Genomic DNA, 22002 nt, shown 5'->3' on the forward strand with positions numbered 1-22002 from the left:
TTGTTCTTTTCGTTCTTTGTTTGTGGTAAAGATACCATAGCCGTCGCTAACTTTTCAAGGGCCACAATCAATAAAAAAAAAGCTGAATATGAGCTACAGGCGGTTTGAACTCGCGTTGTATGAGCCTTTACCATCACTTCTAAAGCCACTATACCAAAGAAACTTTTAAGAAAATAGGGCCGAATTTTGTATATAAAATATACGGCCGCAAGCTGATGCTTCATTCGCTTGACCTATGGTTATGGATCCATATCCCATGTAACTTTTCTGGTTATGAATGATCAATGTTTGTCTAGCTAACTTTTGTATTTTCACTGGGAAAAGGTCAGACCAGACAAGGAGCTAGAAAGTGAAAGTACCTTTGATTGGTATCAAATAGAGTGATACATTTTTTGTTGGTAAACAATGTCAGAACATTAATGTAGGCATGTATAAGGTCCAGATTTTAGTTGTAATATCTCAGTGAGTTACCATTCAAGATTGGTGGAAAACCTCAATAAAGCATACCAAAATTATATGGGCTTTAATCAATATTTTGATTCTTGATTAAACAGAGAACGAAAAAATATGCCTTGAAACATTTAACTTCTTGTAAGGTCTTAAATTATCTTACACGGCAAATACAAGTCACAACTTTGTTCTTCTTAATTCTTCATCATTACACGCCACACCACACAGAACTTCCAAGTTTCTGGAAATAAGTTAAAACAGATAAAATTTTCATTCAACAATCATTTACCTTGCTCGAGGAAACATTCCCGAATCAAAACTCATCATCGCCGGCTCTGTAACACTACTAGCAGCGGAACCATCACCTGTTCTTGCTCTGCTTACACTCTCCTTCAGCTCAGCCACTACTTGACTCATAGTTGGTCTATTCTTGGAACTAGAAGATGCACAAGCCATTGCTACTTCAGTGATCTTCCATGCCGAACCAGCATCAAACCTCTCTCCTAGCTTTGGATCCATAATGCCTCTGATATCTCCTGTCGACAGCAGCAACTCCACCCGGTCAGTTATATGTACGTTCTCTGATGTTGCTTTTGAACGTGCAATCACTGGTTGGCCAGTGACAACCTCTAAAAGAACCACCCCGAAGCTGTAAACATCACTCTTCTCGCTTAATTTCTGTGTCGAATGGTACCTTCATTTTGTAAAGTAATTCCTCAGAAACCATAACGACTAATATTAAAAGACAATGCATGGAAGAAGCTTTTTACTTACTCGGGATCAAGATAACCGATAGTTCCAGCAACAGCGGTTGTATCCTGGTTATTACCGTCCAGTGCGACACTTCTAGATAACCCAAAGTCAGCAATCTTAGCCTGGAGCTTCTCGTTAATTAGAATGTTAGCTGGCTTCACATCTCTTTGCACAATGGGAGGCTTGCAGCCATTGTGGAGATACTCAAGCCCTGATTTTTAGACAAACATTATGAATAACTTCACTAGATTTTACTTTATCTCTTTAGTTTAGTATGGTATGTGTTTTTGATGCAAACCTTGTGCTGCGTCTAGAGATATTTGTAACCTCTCCTCCCAGCTCAAGACATAAGATTTTTTCCCTTGATTAAGAAACAAACCAAAAGGTAAGTTTAGTTTCCTCTAGCCACGTAAAAAAGCAAAAGATTAGTGAACAAAACTAAGAAGAAGAGATACTGACCTGACAAGTAATCTCCCAAGGTTCCATTAGCCATAAACTCATAGATTAGTGCCATCCTCTTGCCTTCGTGGCAGTATCCGATAAGAGCGGTTAGGTTCTTGTGATGAACTCTCAAGAGAAGTTCGACCTGATGATAAAAAAGTGGATGCATAATTTCCAATTACTCCAGAACTCATTTTATAAACACTAAACCTTTAAAAAGTATGTAAGAAACTGACCTCTGCTCTGAACTCTTTGTATCCTTGAGCCGATGATTCAGACAAAATCTTGACAGCGACTTGGTCATCATTTAAGACACCATGGTATACTTTTCCAAAACCTCCTTGGCCAAGAACTCTCTCAAAGTTGTTTGTAACTCTCACAACTTCTGAGTATTTGTAGTATCGCTTTGTTGTGTCTAATGGCCCAGTCCTAACACCACCAGAACCACCTGTAAAGATCACATGAGAAGTTTTCTTACAAAATAGACTTATTAGAAAATTGAAAATTATGATAGTTTCTTGATGTTTTTACCACTTCGATGTCTCTTCTTGTACAGCAAGAATAAAGCTATAGCTATCACAAGACCAAGCACTCCCACGACAGATGCTGCTAATGAAATGATGTATACACTCTTTATTGTCTTTCCATTTTGAATTTGACATGAGGCAGATACGCAGAGGTCTGGATTCCCACCAAGTCTTACGATCAAAATGCAGAAGACATTATGAAAAACCGAACTCTATAGGGCCTAAACTTATAGAATTGGTTCAAACAGATAAAGAGCATCTGCAAAAAATCTGAACCTACCTCAGGGTAAGCAATTTATTGTTTGATCTCTCCAGTAGTTTAACCGGAATAGCACCTGATAACTTGTTTCCTTCCAAGTTTCTGCAGACATGTATGTGAAATCAATATATATATATATATTCTTCAAGTTATTGATCTATGTAATCTAATATTCCAATTAGTAAGACTTACAACTCTGTCAAATTATGAAGATTACCGAGGAAATCAGGTATTTTTCCTGTTAAACTGTTGTTTGATAAGTCCCTGTAATGAATATTTTGGTTGCATTAGTCAAGAATTCTGCAGCTCTGTGTACTAAAGATTCAGATCAAATCTAGAATACAGACAGTGTATGTAACAATGTAAGATTGGAGAACGCTGGATCAATCTCTCCAGTCAAGCCACTTGAGGATAAGTTCCTAAAGATCAAACAACTCTTGTGAGAACAGGACAGAGAGAGCATTAAAATATACAAGCATTTGAAGAAGAGCTTACACAGAAATGATTCTCGGAGACTCATTAACGACATGACTGCAGTTAATATCCTTCCAAGGGTAGCTTACTGGAGCACAAGGGTCTCCAAGCCAGCTCTTCTTCACTCCATACTTGGACTTGATTATCATAATTGCATCAACTAGAATTCAAACAAAACATGGATAAGTTCAACCTCCTAAAAAATTCTGTTTGTGAAAATGTAACCATACATACCATCTTGTTGATCAGTAGGTGACTGAAGAAACTCGTTGACACGATACGTCTCAATGGCGTTAATGATAGGTGGGAGAGTAGATTTAGCAGTTCTTTGGAAAAGAAACTCGTGTCTAGGTCCGGTGACAGGATTCTCAGTGTAAAGTGTGTCTGTATACAAGAAGCGAGGACTAAAGTTATCATACAGTTTAGTTTTGTCATTATAGAACAGCGCAAATTCTCTGGTCTCGTTGCTTGGGATCTCTTGAACTTCAGAAAAATGCATGTACGCATAGAACTTCCACTCTGGGACAGGCGGTTCCCATATGAGAATGATGTCTATGCTTGCGTTCAAATGTGTGGTAGCAGAGTTCATGACGACACGAGCAGGCTGGAATCCGTTGTTAATATTCGAATCTATTGTGAGGTTTGTACTGAAAACTCTATGATTTGAGAACCTTAGAGGCATCCATATACGGTCATACACATCATCCTTGTACCTGAGAAAACATAATCTTTAACACAAGCAAGCAAACCAAGAGATGGTATATTATATGAAATGAATATAACAAGAGTGGTCATTATAACCTGATAGGAAGATCTCCGAGTGCGCCGAGATCCCATCTTCGATAAAGCATAAGAGAGTCATAAGGAGTTACATAAGTGTCGGTCTTCAAGAGCCTGAGTTCTAACACAGACAAGAATGGAGTTCCTTTTTCTTTATCAACAAGACACACATGAACATGGTCTGACCGAAGAGTGTAGATGATCTCTTTGGTTACTATCATAGTTGCATTATCTATCGTAACAGAATCCCAGTGATTAACTCCAAGATAAAGATCGAACTCGGGTGCTTTCCCTAGATCATCGTAGTTACCGTACATGAAACGAGTCCTGATCATGTACTTGAAGCCTTTTCCACGCGGAGGCTGCACATCGTAACAGTTTCTTTTGCCTTCAGGAAAGCTCCTAACGTTTTGGAACTGCTTTTCAAGAGAAGTCGACTGAAACTTAGAATCTATGCTATGAATTGTCCCGGACTCGACAAATGCAGCATCTGAAACATACTTTATATCTGTTGTTTCATCATTATAACTTGAATCCTCAGGTATACCGCAATCTATACTGACAAAACCTGTAACATAAACACACACACACACATAGTGATTAAAAAGCCTTAAACACACACAGCCACAATATAATATACAATTGCAAAATCACTTTGTGTACCTGATTGGTCTTGAGCACGAACAACAAGAAGAACAAAAACAGAGAAGAAGGTTGCGAATGAAATCAGCGGAAGAAGGTTGTAATACGCCATTAGTGACAAAAGCTCTTGATCATCCGTTTCTCATAGAAAATTCAATACAAAGCCTCTTTTTGCAAAGCTAGCTTGTACTTCTTGCTCCACTATACTTTAATAGTAAAAAGATTATACTATAGCCATGTTGGCTGATGGTGAAGCACTATCTTTTGAAATCAAAGTAACTATAAAACAAATCTCAAGTCAACAGGGCAAGTTGGGATATTCCAAGAGCTCCCTTGTGGTTCGTACACAAGGACGACTTCTAGTGGTCTTTTGTCATCTTCAAGTGGGCTAATTGTTTAATAACCAAAGAATGAGAGTACTCATGATTAGTTGACAATGAAAGTGTCAAACTAATAAGTTTTGTAGATAACAACACAAAGAAACTGCAAATGAAATAAACAAAGTTAAAATCAGTCTCTCAACATGAATCAGTCGAAAACAATAGCAGTTCTGTAACAAAGACTTGCAAGACAAGCATCAAAAATTACAGTTACCCACATTTGTAATGGTCGCCACAAGATCTTCACGACGACTATCTTCGTCGTGTTCCTGGAGCTGCTGCTGCTGATCATACACAATCTTGAAATCGACATTGTCGTACAAACCCCAATTATCGAAATAGCAGTTCATTGATTGAGAAGGAGACTCAGTTTCCAAACAATAATCTAATCAGAAATTTATATGTAACGGAATCGATTTTGCGAAGTTATTCACGAGCTCTATATTTGGGGTTTTCTACGAGTTGAAATTGGATTAAAAAAAAAACAAATTGATATAAATTAAATTTAGGTCCGTGACTGAGACATTTTAAAAGAGGAAGGGTTTATTTAGAAATAACACAAAATTACTAACCCAGTTTAATATGCTGCCACGAGCATGGTGACGTGACGAAACTTTATTAGACAACAGCTGAGCATGGTAACGTACTAACGTGACGTTAATATGGTGGTTGAACAGAGCTTTGATCATGTTCTTAGAACAAGAAGTATAGCCATTGATCTCTCTTAAAGTCATCTATACTATTACAAGGGAAGCACTTTTTCAAGGCAAAAATGAAACATTAGAATATATGATATAAAATGACCCTGAATAAATAAAAAAGCATACAAGAAGGACATTGAAGTAAATTTGGAATGTAAAAATCTCGGATCCTTCTCTGACACGGGTGTAAAAATCTCGGATCTTTTTCACTCAACAAAGTCTCGGCATTTGAATTTTAGTGGTACAACGAGTGGCCCAAACGTGTAATATCCAATAACTCATTACCAAGTTCCGTAATAAATACAGTGGTCCAATAATCGACTACTACATAAGAAATATCAACTACTACTATAATTAATTACTAAGATATTGTATACCATAAAAAAAACGAACACCAATAATAAAGGAAAACAAATATATATTTATGTCTTCATACTCACGCAAACTAAGCTTTTACTAATTATGTAAAATCAAAGATTACCAAAATTTCGTATATCACTAATGTTGAAAAATTACTAAGATATTGTATACCATTAAAAAACGAATAACAATAATAAAGGAAAAAATATATATATTTATGTCTTTATACTCACGCAAATTAAGTCTTTACTAATTACTAATTATGTAAGCCTTTACTAATTATGTAAAAACGCGTGGATCCTGTTGTTACCCGGATTGATTGTGTTCGGGTCATGTATTAATTGTTTGGAGTTGTTTTTCATACTCCTGTATCCAAACAGAATCGAAATAAATTAAAAAACAGAGTAAGTATTTTCATTTAAACAATATAAGGAAACCATAATTCCGATATTTATGTACATATTTAATTTGGGCAATAAATTTGAAACTGTATATATGTAAAGATATTTCATTTGATGATATATTTGGAGATATATCTTGAAACAATAATTTCTGATTTTGATGTTACCTAAGACACAAAATCATCTAAATTTGTTTATAGAAATAATTTAAATCTGTCTCTATTAAAATCGTGCAATTAAATTCAAAATTGTATATATGTATAAAAAATTAATTTGATTATATTTTTGTGAGAAATCTGCATAAACAATATTTATGATTTTCCTTTTTCTAAAACTTATATTCCAAAACTAAATGAGGAAATCTAAAATAACTACCAAAATCTTTTTGTTAGTATCCTAAAATATATTAATCTTCATCTCTCTATATAAGACGTGTCGAAGTCTTTAGTTTCGTTCGTTCAAAATTTTTTTTTCCAGCATCCATATTTTGAGTTTTAAATTTTTTGACTTTTATTTTTCATATTCTTATAGTGTTTCAGATTTGAAACTCTACAAGAACATGTGAAACATAAAAGTCAAGACTGTATAACTTCTAAAATATGAATGTTGTGAAACAATTAAGTAGTTATAATTGATTTTCTCTTACTATTCTTTTGAATAGTTACAGTTTTTTTATGTTAATACTTATATATACATTAATTATAATATATAGTGTACTTTTGATGCATGATTTTTTTTTTTTTTTAACAATCTATGATTATATTGTTACACATAGCCTATTGGTATTAAATCATTAGTGTGATTCATTTCTTTTTTATATTTTCTCAAATCATAATGAATTTTGCAGTGAACTGGAAAAGAGGAGAAACAAATATATCTTTCAGAGGTAACATGAAATTGCATGTCTCGATGATGTCCACAATGTTGAATATGACTTCCCCCTCCCCGATCAAGCTTTTTTCTTTGGCGAGTCATTCAACTAAATCTTCAAATATCCAATTATAGTTTTTGTAATTTTTTATACTTCCAAATTTAATTTAACACACTAATATATCCAACAATTCTATTGTCAATTAGTTTCGGTCTTAAAGTGAAAATTATTATATTAGTGATCATAAAATTTGGATAACTAAATTGACCTTTCAGACTTCAATGTTATAGAATTTCAGACCCCTCTTATACTTATTTTATTCTTTGAGTTTGTTTTTAGTTTTTTTTGTTGGTGTATTTTTAAAATATTGACATTATTATCATAACTATCTTTCAAATATATTTTTAAAATAATTGGGAAGATTGCAATCTTTCAAATATATATTTCTCACATTGTATTTAATTAGTTTATGCCACACTTAAAACTCAGATAAAATTTGTGATTCTAAATATCTCACAAATAAACTCAAAGCATAAATGTGTTGGTCCAAAAGAATATTACAACTTATAAAATAAAACTTTATTTTTAATATGTTGTTTTTCTTCTGCTTATCTAGCATAACCATGCTGCATGTACCAAATAAGAGATAAATAATGTTAACTGACACGACATGTATATGTGATTCTATTAACTGAATGTTTCAAATAAATTTTTTTTCTCATCAAATACATTATGTTGTTTTGAATCAAACTATTACGCGATTGTATGCTATATTTTGGAAATATGATTTTTGAGGAAATGAGAAAAGAATAATGAGACTGAAACGAGATGGAAGGAGACAAACAGGACGCGAATATAATTAAAAAAAAAAATCTAGGATCATGTTAGAATTAAAATAAATTAATACTTCCAATATATTATGTAACATATTTTCAATTTATCTAACATAAAAATGTTCAAAAGAAAAAGAAAAAACATTAAACTATGTCCTATATATTTAAGAAAAAACTAAAACAAAGAAATGTAATCCAATATAAATGGACCATATATCAAATAATAAGAATAAATAGGTCAACTATTTTCTAATATTTTTTATCATATGATATGATATATAAATATATTATGAATTATATTTGTGTTTGTCCCAAACAGAAGTTCAAGAATTTATGTTTTATTTCTGTCCCATTTCTATTTCAAGAATATAAAACTACCCCATATCGAATATGTACCATACTGCAACGGACAACTACGAACGGGTAGATAAAAGGAAAAATGATTGCCAGCTACTTGAAGTATGCGCCAACACATAGCCACACATACAAATAATATAAATATCTTGTTAACTACGTGAACTAGTGTCATCACATAAAGACATTCATAAACAAACATAGGTTATGTGTGCAACACCATAAACATTTGAGGTCTGCCGGAATCCGGCGTTGACCAGAGTTGACCGACGTTGACCAGTATTGACCGGCATTGACCAGAAAAATATTCACTGAAAACAACAAAACATGAATTACGCTCATTCCTAAATATTTTCATTTGTCTCTAACAAGTTTTAAGCAGGTTTTATAACCATTTAAATTATTATATTTAAAAATTGATACTTATATTTAATTCTCAAAATCGCACTAATTTAAGTAAGGGTTAATTTCTGGACGATTTAGATTGTGAAATTCATAACATACTTTCAAATATCAAATAACAAGTACATGAACATAAAATTAAAATATCTAAATTTAGTTTCAATTTTCCTATTTGTTTTCAAATATGTAGACGTGAAAGAATGGGTACGGGAAAGAACATGTAATCCAGAAAATAAAAATATTAGCTAAATTATTCCTGATAAAATACATGACGGAAATTATGGATAATGCGAATTCAAGCAAGGTATATGCCGTTCAGACATAATATTTACTCATGTGGAATACGTGGAACATATTTTCTGCTGGTCATAGTGCTTTTATCCATTGCGGAGTAGGTACAACGGACGGGTTTGACCCCTTTGACAACTATATAATGGTCATTCCGTTCACGAAGTTTAACTATTTTTTAGTGATTTTATTCAGTTTGATAGTTTATGAGTTTAATAGAAATATAGATGATCACTAATCCGGATCACACTTGATCCGGGTCCGTTATCGTGTCGATCCAATATTTATGGTGAAACGATTATCATTTTTGATATTAACAAACTTGATGAAAGAAAACCAATAAAAGATTATGTTATAAATGCTATACCAAATAAATATTTTTATAATTAAAATCGTAGTTATTACATATATCTTATTTGTTGGACTAAAATATACAATCTTAAATGGGAAAACTATTATTAAAACCATAGTTATGAGATGGAAAACATGACATATATGAGACATGATGGATTTTCTGTCCTAAATTAGACATATCATCTTTCATTTACTATTTTTTAATATAATCGTCTTTACTAATAACAAAAACAAACTTGATCATTCTTTTTGTCTAAACCAAATTAAAAACAAATCAAATACTATATTGGTACGATTTCGGATTATGAATGTTAATAACATTTCTAAAAAATACGTTTACAAACATAACTTGCATGTACGTAATAAACTATAAATGTGTTAGTAAACTTAGTTTTTAAAATCAATCTCCGCACGTGCGTGCGGGTCTGAATCTAGTAAGCTAATAAACTGAAAACAATATATGATTACTAATTTAATACCGCACACTGTTGAGTTCTAGGTTACTCTCCAATATATTAAGTAATTTTACACCCATAAACATATATAACTAGATTAGGACCCGCCCGATGTGCGGGTTTAGATTTTTAAAAATAAAATAAAATTTAAAAGAATATAAAGTAAATATTTTAGTAATCTATCTATTAAAGTAAATAGATACACCGAGGTATTTAATGTAACATTTGGTGTAAAAGTTGCGACTCTGCGGTTGAGACTATTAATCACGTTTTCTTTGAATGTCCTCGCTCATGTGAAATTTGGAATTTATCTCCGACTCTGGTCTTGTCAGAGGGTTTTACATATAAGTCGGTGTAATCGAATTTGGATTTTTTTTTTCTGGAAGGGTACCTCTCAAAAGGGTGATCCTGATCAAGTTCTTCAATTACCATGAACTTTATGGGCAATCTGGAAAGTCATAAACAAAAAAGTTTTTCAAGGTTTAGAGATTGAGGCAAATGATATAATTGCTAAGGCTTTGGGCAATAAGTTAGCCTGGGAAGAGGCACTCTCTTTTACGATGGTCATGTCAGCTCCATCTCCATCTTCGCATGTCCATGTTTTTCACCTCGTGTCTAAGACGGAGCCTCTCCCCTTGCATTTGGAGTTAGAAGAGTTGTTGTGGGCCATGGAACGGATACTTGCTGTAGGAATCACTTGTCAACATTTTGAGACTGATTGTGCTGAGTTATTCACTATGGTGCAGTCCAAGATTGCATGTCTTTCTCCAACATGTTCGATGAGTTTAACTCGCTAGAGTACTTCCTACTATTCTTCATCTCTTGGATCCCGCGTGCAGCAAATACGAAGGTGGAGTATCTTGCATGTGTTTCGCGTTCTCTTATCTCTGAAGTTTCTTTAATAAATCCCTTCCGTCCGGCTTGGGCAACTAACTGAGGAATTTCCTTTAATTTATTGTTTGGTTGAAAAAAAAAGTAAATAGATACACTCTTAGTTAAAGAAAATAGTTGTAGATGAGTTCAAAGTTATTAAAATAAAATGAAATTTAACAAAGAATATATATTTAATTCTTTTCGTAAGTAAAAACAATGTATAAGAGTAAAGAGATAAACTTTTAGTTATAGAAAAATAGTTGTTTTTTTTTTGCTATAATACACTAATGTATATCCATTTACAAATATACTATCTACATTACCACTAAAAATGTATTTGTACACACAAAAATATTTTACTTGTAAAATATACGCTTTAGTCTCTACTACAACCAACAAATTTTATTTATGAACACATTAAATAACCTATTATATATCTCTTTAGTTTAATATTTTTATAGTTACAAAAACACATATGTTAATCTTACATACTCATACAATAACAGTCTTTTTGAATAAATTATTTGATTGGTGAAAAAAATAAGACGATTATAATTTCGAATTTCTATTTATTAGGTTTTCTTTTCTCTATTTTACTTTTATATAAAATCTTTTTATGGTAAATATTGAATTTTTACATTTTTATTTTTTAAATTTTTAATAAATTTAGAATTAACACGTGTCAACGTCTAAATGATGCAATTGACAAATGTCACGATCTTGTTAATTAGTAATTTTGACATCAAACTTTATATAATAACACTAGATTGGTTAGGACCCGCTCGATGCGCGGGTTTTAAAATGTCTATTAAAATAAAACTTTAAAAAAAATATATTAAGATTTTTTAAAATGAAATATATTTTCCAGAAATAATTATATAAATATTTTTAGTTAGAGATAAGTTTTTAATACACTAATTTATATTTTTATATTTAAAATTATTATTATAATTATTACAATAATCTAAAGCTACATTATAAACCATCAAAAAAATTTCAAACATTAATCATTATGAATATTATTATGGGAGATGAAACCCATGACCAAGCAGAGTAGTAGCTAGTCAACCAATGACCAATACTGTCAAATTTCAAAAACGTTCCGTAAATTATTCGTGTTTTACATGGAGTTAATCCGTCAAACGTCATCTTATTAAAATCCACGTTCAATTTTACTATATGTTTTACCACTAAAAATGTGTTCTTACATCCAAAAATATTTTATTGTTAAAGTTTGATCTTTATCACCACCTATAAAATGACTTTGTGAACAAATTAAACCAATTTTTGTTCATTTGATTTCAATTTGAAGTAGTTCATTTTCACCACTAAAATTTGTTTGTGACAGTTTGTATAACTATTAAAATATTTCCTTAAAATTGTTTACTCAAACAATATTGTGGATAAAAAGAAAAAAATATCTACACGATTGCAATGAATTTATGACCAACCCAATAAAATTTAAGAAATTGAAAGATAGTCAATTTGACATAATAAAAATAAGATTGAAATTATCAGCACGATGATATATGAGTCTTTGATAATATAAAGATATAAAACTATAAACTAAAAAACAATTTTAAAATACTACAACATGAAAAAAATTAAGAAAAAAAAATAAATATTGATCTTACATATCCTTAACTAAAGAAAAAAAAATTAAAAAATATAAAAAGATATTTTATAATCATCACGAATATCCAATAATAAATCAAATTTAACTAAATAGTATAACTAAAATCTAAAAATACTACAACACAACTAAATTAAAATATTTAAAAATAAAGAATGAACAAATATTAATAGTTAGTAGATTTCCTATTTACAATAAAGAACTTTTACTTTTTAATTTTTTGTTCTTTTCAATGTTTTAGTAAATTTAGAATTGACACATGTGTTAGTAGATTTCCTCGGTTAATTTTTTGTTCTTTTTTATTATTTATTTAATAGAAGTTTCTTTTACTTTTGCTTTTTAATTTTTTATTCTTTTTAATGTTTTAGTAAATATTTTTTTCACCAATCAAATAATTTATTCAAAAAGACTACTATTGTAATATATAAGATAAAAGTATGTAATATGGGAGACCACCTAGTAAACTTTTGGGGCATTCTCAAAAATGCCCCTTTTTCCATATCTCTTTTTAAAAATACCCCTTCATATTGACCATTTTTAAAACTACCCCTCTTTATATACAAAATGACCAAATTACCCTTTTTGAGTGACAGCAAGAATGTACAGTCATCAAAATCGAAAATATTTTCCCGCCAAAAAAATTTCCCGCCAAAATTTTTTTTCCCGCCAAAATCGAAAATTTTTCCCGAAAAAATTATTTTTTCCCGCCAAAAAAGGGTTTAGAAGGTGTTTAAAAACCTTTTAAAAATCCTTTTAAAAACCATTTGAAAACCTTTTAAAAACCTTTTAAAAACCTTTTAAAACCTTTTAAAAACCTTTTAAAAATCTTGTAAAAGCGTTTACAAGTTGTTTAAAAAACCTTTTAAAACTCTTTAAAAAATCTTGTAAAAGCCTTTACAAGGTGTTTATAAGGCTTTTATAAGGTAGAAACCTTATAAAACCTTTTAAAAACCTTGTAAATTTTTTTTGGCGGGAAAAATTTTGGCGGGAAAATTTTTTTTTCGAAATTTTTTATCAAAAGTTTTTTGACAAAAAAATTTTTGGCGGGAAAATTTTTTTGAAAAATTTTTGGCGGGAAAATATGTCGGGAATTTTTTGGCGGGAAAATTTTGTTTTTCTTTTTATTGAATAAAATAATTTTCATCTAAGGGTAAAATGGTCATTAAAAATTAAAAGAGTGCATAAATAAAAATGGCCAAAAAAGAGGGTATTTTTGAAAAGGGATATATCAAAAGGGGCATTTTTAACAAATTCTCTAAACTTTTTTTGTTTCTAGAAAGCGTGGCCAATATCACGTAGAATAGTAAAATCAAATAATTGACATATTTTGTTTCTCGAAACGTGGCCAATATCACGTAGAATAATATTAGTCTAAATAATTCAACTACAACAAATAAAAACATACCTAAATCACGTAGAATAGTAAAATAGTATAAATTAAATAATTGACATATTTATTGACATATTAATTTTTGACACGTGTCAACATCTTATCAATATATTTGACACGTGTCACGATCTCGTTAATTAGTAATTTTGTCATCGAACTTTATATATAATAAGATAGAGAGTTTTGCATAAATAGTTAAGAAAAGAAAGAAACTGATTTGCATTGCATTACATGAAACAAACTTGAAACGAAAACGACAAAACATGAAATAAACAAGTTTTCTGAAAAAGAAAAAGATAAATAAAGGTAGATATAAGCATATGCATAATCAGAAGTTTGGGAAAATAGGAGGATCTTTAGGCACCAATTTAACGTCGAAGCAGCCAAGACCTTCTCAAACTTGGATTGCCCAACAGCAAGAAGATCTGTCTGTTCTCTTCCGTCAGAAACAAATTTAACGCCGACATGTACAGATCACCGCCTTTCTCAACCTCTTCCATTGCATCCAAACACTCCATGCACTCTTCCATGGTATACTCCTTCTTCTTGGCCGATGCAGTCACCGGACTCTCCTCCTCCATCGGCTCGGTATTAAAACTCTGACTTCCCGGATTCACAGATTCAACATCCTCATCCTCTGAGTCTGACCTATACAACCGTTCAGTAGGCTCATCATTGTCAGCATTGTCATCATCACCCTCAGCTCTATCTTCACTTCCTGTGATGACTGGCTCGTTTGTGTAGACGACTACTGTTGATGATGGAACTGGCTCTTGATGTATCTGTGATGATTCTGACTGATGATCGATCACTCTCCGATGTGATTTTACTTTCCTCGGTTCAACATCTCCTTTGAAGATGGTTGCCAGTTTATCAGCGTGAGAAATATTCTTCCGTTTGAACGCTCTAGCTATATCATTTTTAGTTCCCTATAAGTCGACAAGAAAAGAAAAAAAAATAACCAATATAATTGATATTCCCAAGCTGCATGCAAATTTAGTTACCAATTGATATATATATATATATATAAAGAAATAAAAATCTAAAGTAACGTTTTATTTTACCTTCAAGTAGGTATCCCAGTCCTCGGCCGTTGCACCAAACGTACGTGTATTGGCATCCCACTTCATGATGGGAGAGTCAATAATTTCACACCATTGCTTCCAAGTTCTTCTGGTAACGTCCCAATGCCTCTTGACCTGGACAACTGTGTAGCCTACTCCTTTAGCGCTCCGATTCATCGTCTCAACCATCATGTTCCAAGTTTCCTTTGGATAAACTCCGGCATATTTTACTGGTCTTCTTCCTTTTAAACACTCTTGGTAACACAAGTTGACAAAAATCGCATGTGCGGATGATGTCCACTTAGTGCGACGATGACGAGGACGATTCAAGATATTAGAAGCGGTTAGGATAGCTTCTACTCCGGCGGCATCATTTACTTTATCAAGATGCTCGCATCCTTGGCTCCTGTTGCTGTTACCTTCACCATCTAAGTTAGTACCTTCAAAGATAACATCTAGTTTCTTGAGGAACAATGGGGGATTACACCGATACTGTGCAGCCTCAGGATTCACCTGTGACAAATCCAATCAAGTTTTCTTACATTTAGTTGTGATAGAAACACACACACAAAAAAAAAAAAAAAAAAAAAAAAACTTTGTTTGTACCTGTAAATAGTTGTCCCATTCTTGATCACTGGCACCAAACGTGTTTGTCAGGGGATCCCATTTCATATCTCTGCTTTGAACAAGTCTACACCATATCTTCCACTGCTTGACCATTGTATCCCAATGATTGATAAGCTCGTCTACGGTGAACCTGGTTCCCGTCGTTTCTTGAAAAACTTTCAATATTTGCTGCATTCTAGGTTGATTCCCCGATATCTTTTGTACGACGCACAAGTCCACAAATACTCGGTGGTATACAGGTTCCCATGCGGCTCCGGACGTCATAACTCTTTACTATATGCATAGATAAGTAAAGACAACAAAATACTAAAATAATTAGTTTTTTCCAAAACAATATACATATCATATTAAAAAATAAAAAATAAAGGCTTTGACCGGTAATACCGTTAGAAACCGCGGGAAAATAAATACAAAAAAAATTGCTCAAATCGTAATTTGATTGGTTAAAATTATCTTGTGAAATGATGTGTCATTCTGTGATTCCATGGGACACAGGAATTGTAAAAACAAAGCTTTAAACGGTAACCAAATCTATACAAAGTACACATCCAAATATGTCTTGAAAATTTTACATCATGGCTCAATCTAGAACTAACCTCAAGAATAAAACCAGAGAGAGATTCTGTTTTACTAATTTGGGTTACCTAATTCTGATTTGCTAATAAATTTAACAAGATAAAAAAGTGGCTAGAGAGATTCTGATTACATGTTATACAAACATGAGGTAAAGAGTGGTTAGAGAGATTCATTACCAAGATAAAAGAGCGCCTTGAGAGATTCTGATTTGCTACAGAGGTGTTGGTTGTTTTGTTCTGAGATTACTAGGTCTATATGCCTCCATCTTATACCCGTTGGAGCATGTTCTCTTTTTGGTAAACTATCTAATTTGCGTTGACAGAATTTAATTTGATGCAATAAAACATTGACTTATCTTCATTTCTACTAAATGATAATATAATTGAAAAGATATATAGTCAAATATAGAGTTCAATTAGTTTACTTACCATAAGATTATTATTATTATTAGATTTTTTTTTTTCAACCAGATACAAATTAAAATGAGTTTAAATGTTATGTTGTTTAATTAGATAAAGAAAGTATTATGAGTCTTTTATTGTTATCTAGATATTTCATGTTCCTGCTCATACATTTGCAGGACATGTAGTCGCTGGTCTTTCGTCAGACAATCTTATCTCGCTTACATATTCCCACGTACATATATATAATCCCTTCTGATTTAAATAGCTCACAGTGATGAGCCTGCCCTTTATCCGTGTAAGGAGATAAGTTTTTAATCTCCGGCCTGAACTAATAATCTTTTCATATGATGCAAAACCATTTTTTTTATTAATTCTTCATCAAATTTCAGAAAAGAAGATTTGTTTATTATGTATAAAAACTCAGGATCAGTCCATTAAAATACATATAAAGAAATTGATCATTCATCTTAGCACCAACATACATCAGGATCGGTGAAACTTAAAACACTCCTTTAGCCATTTGGAACTAACCATACTTGGATGAATAAGATCGAGATACCCTCATCTTTGTTATTTACTCTTAGATCAATATACTGTACATTTTCAAAATGTATAATATACGTACAGAGCGGCTAAAAGAAATGAGAGAACCTAGACCTCACATATCTGACAACAGATTACTGATTTTCCGAAGCTCCATGAGTGCTGTTGTAGCTGTAACTTGTCCCTTTCCGATCAAATTGGTTTTAGCTAAGTTCCCTACCGTTCCTGTCTGAACCATACCAGGTTGTTGTTGAAAAACCAACTCGATTACCTGAATATAAAAGAGGCTAAAATCATCAGAACATTTATGCTTGTAAGGTTGAAAAGAGTTGTCATGGATTTTGGCTAAATATCTTTGTTACAATAATCCTATACTATTGGAGGCAAGAAACTACCAGACTTGTTATTGGCACCTTCAAAAACCATACGCAAAATACCCTATTTTACTGTCTTTGTACGTACTTATTTTTTTGAATATGCTGGTAACCATTGGAACACACGATGATATAGAACCGAGAAATTACCTGAATGTGTTTGAGCATGGACTGGCCAAGGTTCTTTAGAGTCTTCAACAGATTCTGATCTGAGTCTCTATTTTGGCCAGAAGATGAAGCTTGGGGGTGGAACTCAGAGTAGCAACTGATTTGGTTCTTTTCTATTTCAACATTGTTGGTTTTTGTGGCATCAGAAGCATTTATATCAATCTTCTCCTCACTGGAAAAAGTGCGTTTAAACTTCCGAAACCACTGGACTATTCCATGTAAAAGCTTGTGATCCTTAGTAACGCCCACATATTTATCTGTGGGATCGTCTTCATCAGACTGATCATTTACTAGATACTCATTATTCTGATAAGGAGATATGGAAACAGGTGAGTTTCCACTTGTTTGAGGATCTTCGTAGTTTTCATCAAGAAACAGATTTGAATCTATGGCAGCACTAATTGGATATGAGGAGACAGGTGAACCAATACCAGTACTGCTATCTGAACCAGTTTCAAGGTAGTTTGAACCTAGGACAGGACTGATAGGGTCTGAAGAAATGGATGCATTATCCTCACTGGGTGAGTTTCCACTTATAATACTCTCTTCAGTAGCAGAATGAAAATCCATAATGTCTTCTTCAGTTTCTTGAGGAGAGTTATCTTCCTTGTTCATAGCCACAGGACAATCAATACTATTAGCTTCCTCTAGTTCGGGAAGGAGCTGTTGAGACAAATCTTCAAGCAAACTTTGTGACACTGGAGATGAGTTTGCTTCCTTTTCCCCATTCCCTGTCTTATGATGTGTTAGATCAGTCACTGCTCGGAAAAGTTTTGTCACTTTCAACCACATCCTTTTCTTTTGTGTAGGAGGACTCTGTGTCTCCAAAACTTTTTGCCTTTCTTCTTCTTTGACTTTGTGTAGAACTCTCCATTTCTTCTCCCAATAGCTTTCAGGTGCGAGAATCAAAGGAGATCTAGGTGAAGTGGAGCCGGATGGACAACTTTTAGTTCTTGCAGGTACATAACTGCTCTGGTCGAAGACACCATCTATTGACAGAGCTGATCGTACATCAGAATTCAAAACCAAAACTTGTAACAGCTTAGCCTTCTGTATTATCTTATTCAGGTCAGTAATTTCTGGAAAATTTAATAGTCTCTGTAGACAGCAAGTTGCATTTTCAGAAGAAAGCAAGGTTGATCTTAAATATAATATCATTGAAACAGCCATTCCCAAGATTAAGGTTCCCCGAGGACAATCAACGATCCCCAAGCTGTGGCTTCTACTATCTTCATCAGTTGTGTCCGTTTCTGCACTACTCCCTGCTGAGAAAATCTCGTCCCACACTAACAAGAGATCCTGAAGCAAAAACTCCCTTCCAAACAAAACTCTCAACCAACGAAGACCAAAGTACTGAGGTTCAACTCCAAGTTCAACTAGATGGCTGTGCAGAGATGAATCAACAACAGCCAGAAGACGATAAAATGATGTACAAGCTTCAAGAACTGGAGTTAACCCGGTGTGGGATCCGCTGGGTGGAGAGTAACTAAAAAAGCTAGCCATGGCGACACAACCACCAGTCCCACTCATGAGAGCATCAAACATACAGTAAGCATCATGTTCCATAAATTTTTCAGACAAGACACTGCCAAGTTCACTTTCTGCCCCATAAGAGTCACTCAACATCACAATGGACTGGACTTCAGGATCAAGCTCATCGAGACTTTTAATTTTCTTTGAATACCCCTGGGATCCAATCCCATCGTTCATGGAATCCATGAACTTATTAAAATCAAAAGTGTAAGTGATATCTCTTTCCTCGGAAGATAAACTATCAAATCTGTCGGTAAAATAATCTTCATAGTCTTTACGCACTTCAGAAAGACGCATGATATCAACATGAAGTACATAAAGGAGTGGTGCCAAAAGCTCATGCATTCCTGCAAAGATATGCAACCAAGTAGATGATACATAAGCTATAAACCTCTTAATTAGGAGGAAGTATTTGTTATATAAGAGAATTAGCATAGTTTCTTCAGCAGCTTACAGGCAGCAACAACAAAAGAAATGCGCCAAACGTGTACCTTGCCTATACCCATACTCGGGATGCTTCAGGCACCACAACAATAGAATTCGTCTCAGCATTCCTTGGCATCCAGGCGTTTGAAAATAACACCAATAATGTTCTTGATATAACCTTGATAAGTCTTGGTCAAGTGTTTTTGCCAGCTCAGAGATACGAAATAACTGACCCCATGTGCTATCTACGTAGAAATAATCTAGACAAGATTACACATTTACACCAAAACCATCTTTAAGGAAGTAACGTTGAACATACATATTAGTTTCAAAAATGCCTTAAACTAGACCAATAAGCTTACACACAGACATGTAAAACTAATAATTTCACTTTTTGGTTATAGGACTGCATGCTTGATCAACAACGATTAAGAACAACATATCAGATCAGTTTAATGAAATATGTATATGCCATAAGCAAAAGGAACATAAGCTTACTTGGATTTTGTGACAAGGGGTCGTCAGTGATAAAATTAAGGGAACTGTTTTCATCTTTGAGTACATGTGGATTGATCAAAAGTGTTCTCCGGAGAAGAGCATATCTACATAAACAAACAACATAGCACTCATTGAGAACCATGAATCATTAACAATGCATTCTTTAGGGTGTATGAACAGATCAATCACTATACCTTCGTCGAGAATTAGCTGCTGCTTTGCGAAACTCATCGATTGAAGAAGCCAAAGAAGGAAGAACTCCGAGATTCACACGCCACCGAACTCCCCTGAGATTAGCGAAACGACGATCTGACTCGTCTGCGTTACTCAAAACCAATGATCCTGACTGTTCATGTAAAGCTGGCTCGATCTCCGACGAAGCCATATAGCTTAAATCCGTTTTTGCTAATCTATCGATTCCTGGTTGAATCACACACAACTTAAATCACAAAACCTCCATTTTTCTCATTCCACCTACTTTGTGCTGATGAAGATTTAAGGGAGATTTTAATATTTGTCAGTTGCGTGAGATACCAGACGCGAAGATGATGATTGAAGAAAAAGAAGCAGAAGAAGAAGAAGAAGCAGCAGCAGCTAAATGCTAATATTTTTTTTAATTAATTGAATTTTTCTTGCTCTGCCTAAAAATAGGTTTTAAGATTGCCATCTATCATAGAACATTAAGTAACCACTTAATTGAAATACCCTACCCTATCATCAGATTTTTTTTCTCTAATATCCTACCAAAAAAAAAAGATCTTTTTCTCTAATAATTAATTGACTTTTTTTTTTTTACATAATTAAATTGGCCATATGTTAATTGCCTAGGAATACTGTTATTGTTCCAAAATAGATCAATATGTTTTTAGTGCTTGACCAACAAATTCAACACTATTTGCCATTAAAAAAAAAACTCAACACTATTTTTCTTATTGATTCACAAAACTAACTAGATCAGCATGACCATGTCTTATCTAAAATATATTTATTTTTATTAGCATATGAAATTTATTTTTAAAAACAAAAATTAAATTATTCTTTCTTTATTAAAAAATAATTACTTTTTACTTTCTTATCTCTTTTTTAAATAAATAACTATAGTGGTTGTTGGATACAGAGAGATCACATTGATCATACTTTCCCTTATATAAAACATGAGATAAGGAAGTTTATCTATCTCCCACTGGAAGTAATGTTTACGGTTGAGATGACCGCATCTAGATTCCTAATACTCACACAGGACACACCGGAAACAATCCCACCATAATCCCATAATTCTGGCGAGACAACCAGTGTCAATCGCTCTTTACAAAAACTTTCACAAATACTAGCTAAATCCAACTAACTCATATTCTGCAACTACCAACTAACTCTTTTCACTATATACAGAAGCAATCATACAAACGTAGTTCTGCTCCACAAGCATCTTATATTCATAGACTCCAATTCCTCTTCCAACTGACCACCACTTCGTGATCCACCCGAACAAGCCACTTAAACACTTATCCCAAACATCACCTCATCCAGTTACTGAGTCGCACAACCAACCACCCATAGCGACTGAATAACAAGAGAGGTTGACTGGAATATTTTCTTCCGTTCAGCCACAAAAACACTTCTCTGATGAGCCCTCCTGATTCACCGACTTAACTTTAACCCCACACTCTTGAGCTCCACCTTTGTTCTCTAACGACCAAGACCTAACTCCATAAGCCATGGAAGCTCCTTCAAACCCAAATCATATATTTCCCGGACTCCGACATTATAATGGTAATTTAAGAATTTCTTGTTCGAACCAAATTAATCAAGATAAAGATAATGATATCTATGCAAAGTAAGATAATATCTTTTGTTAATTTTTTTTTATTTTTCAATATAATACATTTAATCGATGTATAAATACTAGATTATTTTAGTGTAGTACTAGAGATTGTAGCTACCTTAATTGTATATTTTTTTTTTTGCCAATCACCTTAATTGTATATCATAATGTGTAAATTTAAGAGTGCATCGGCTACTATATTATGATTATATATTTATATATACATTTTCTTTGTCAATCATTAATAAATTTGTAATCCCAAAAATTTGTACATGAACATATCTAGAGTTTTTTTCAATATAATTGTGAATAAACTCAAGACTTCATTTCGTCGATATCAATTTTT

General features: G+C 33.0%; 3 protein-coding genes across 4 annotated transcripts; all 3 read right to left on the reverse strand.

Moving 5' to 3' along the window:
- Positions 1 to 557: 557 nt before the first annotated feature.
- Positions 558 to 5176, reverse strand: LOC104747860 (putative leucine-rich repeat receptor-like protein kinase At2g19210). Of its 2 annotated transcripts, none has more exons than XR_015582644.1 (14): positions 4925 to 5149; positions 4348 to 4809; positions 3706 to 4252; positions 3139 to 3617; positions 2926 to 3064; positions 2778 to 2849; positions 2623 to 2694; positions 2452 to 2532; positions 2176 to 2325; positions 1881 to 2092; positions 1663 to 1789; positions 1502 to 1564; positions 1225 to 1414; positions 558 to 1144 (listed from the first exon to the last, which is right to left on the reverse strand). XR_015582644.1 is itself a non-coding variant. In XM_010469569.3 (14 exons), exons 2-14 carry the CDS (start codon positions 4436 to 4438, stop codon positions 736 to 738), a joined length of 2649 nt encoding a protein of 882 aa, XP_010467871.2. In that variant the 5' UTR covers positions 4439 to 4809; positions 4925 to 5176; the 3' UTR covers positions 558 to 735. The 2 variants fall into 2 exon arrangements, 1 of the variants encoding a protein (XP_010467871.2); XM_010469569.3 differs by having other exon boundaries at positions 2176 to 2342; positions 4925 to 5176.
- Positions 5177 to 13816: 8640 nt separating this feature from the next.
- LOC104748923 (L10-interacting MYB domain-containing protein-like) lies at positions 13817 to 16148 on the reverse strand. Its single transcript, XM_087489619.1, has 4 exons — positions 16065 to 16148; positions 15292 to 15585; positions 14686 to 15198; positions 13817 to 14550 (listed from the first exon to the last, which is right to left on the reverse strand). The coding sequence occupies exons 2-4, from the start codon at positions 15574 to 15576 to the stop codon at positions 13990 to 13992; spliced, it is 1359 nt and encodes a 452-aa protein (XP_087345745.1). The 5' UTR covers positions 15577 to 15585; positions 16065 to 16148; the 3' UTR covers positions 13817 to 13989.
- Positions 16149 to 16675: 527 nt separating this feature from the next.
- LOC104747861 (uncharacterized) lies at positions 16676 to 20546 on the reverse strand. The gene is made up of 5 exons (XM_010469570.3): positions 20029 to 20546; positions 19835 to 19938; positions 19402 to 19581; positions 17360 to 19257; positions 16676 to 17106 (listed from the first exon to the last, which is right to left on the reverse strand). Exons 1-5 carry the CDS (start codon positions 20217 to 20219, stop codon positions 16951 to 16953), a joined length of 2529 nt encoding a protein of 842 aa, XP_010467872.1. The 5' UTR covers positions 20220 to 20546; the 3' UTR covers positions 16676 to 16950.
- Positions 20547 to 22002: the final 1456 nt, after the last annotated feature.

The sequence above is a fragment of the Camelina sativa genome, chromosome 15 (genome assembly GCF_030686135.1).
Source record: "Camelina sativa cultivar CO46 ecotype springtype chromosome 15, ASM3068613v1".
NCBI lineage: Eukaryota > Viridiplantae > Streptophyta > Magnoliopsida > Brassicales > Brassicaceae > Camelina > Camelina sativa.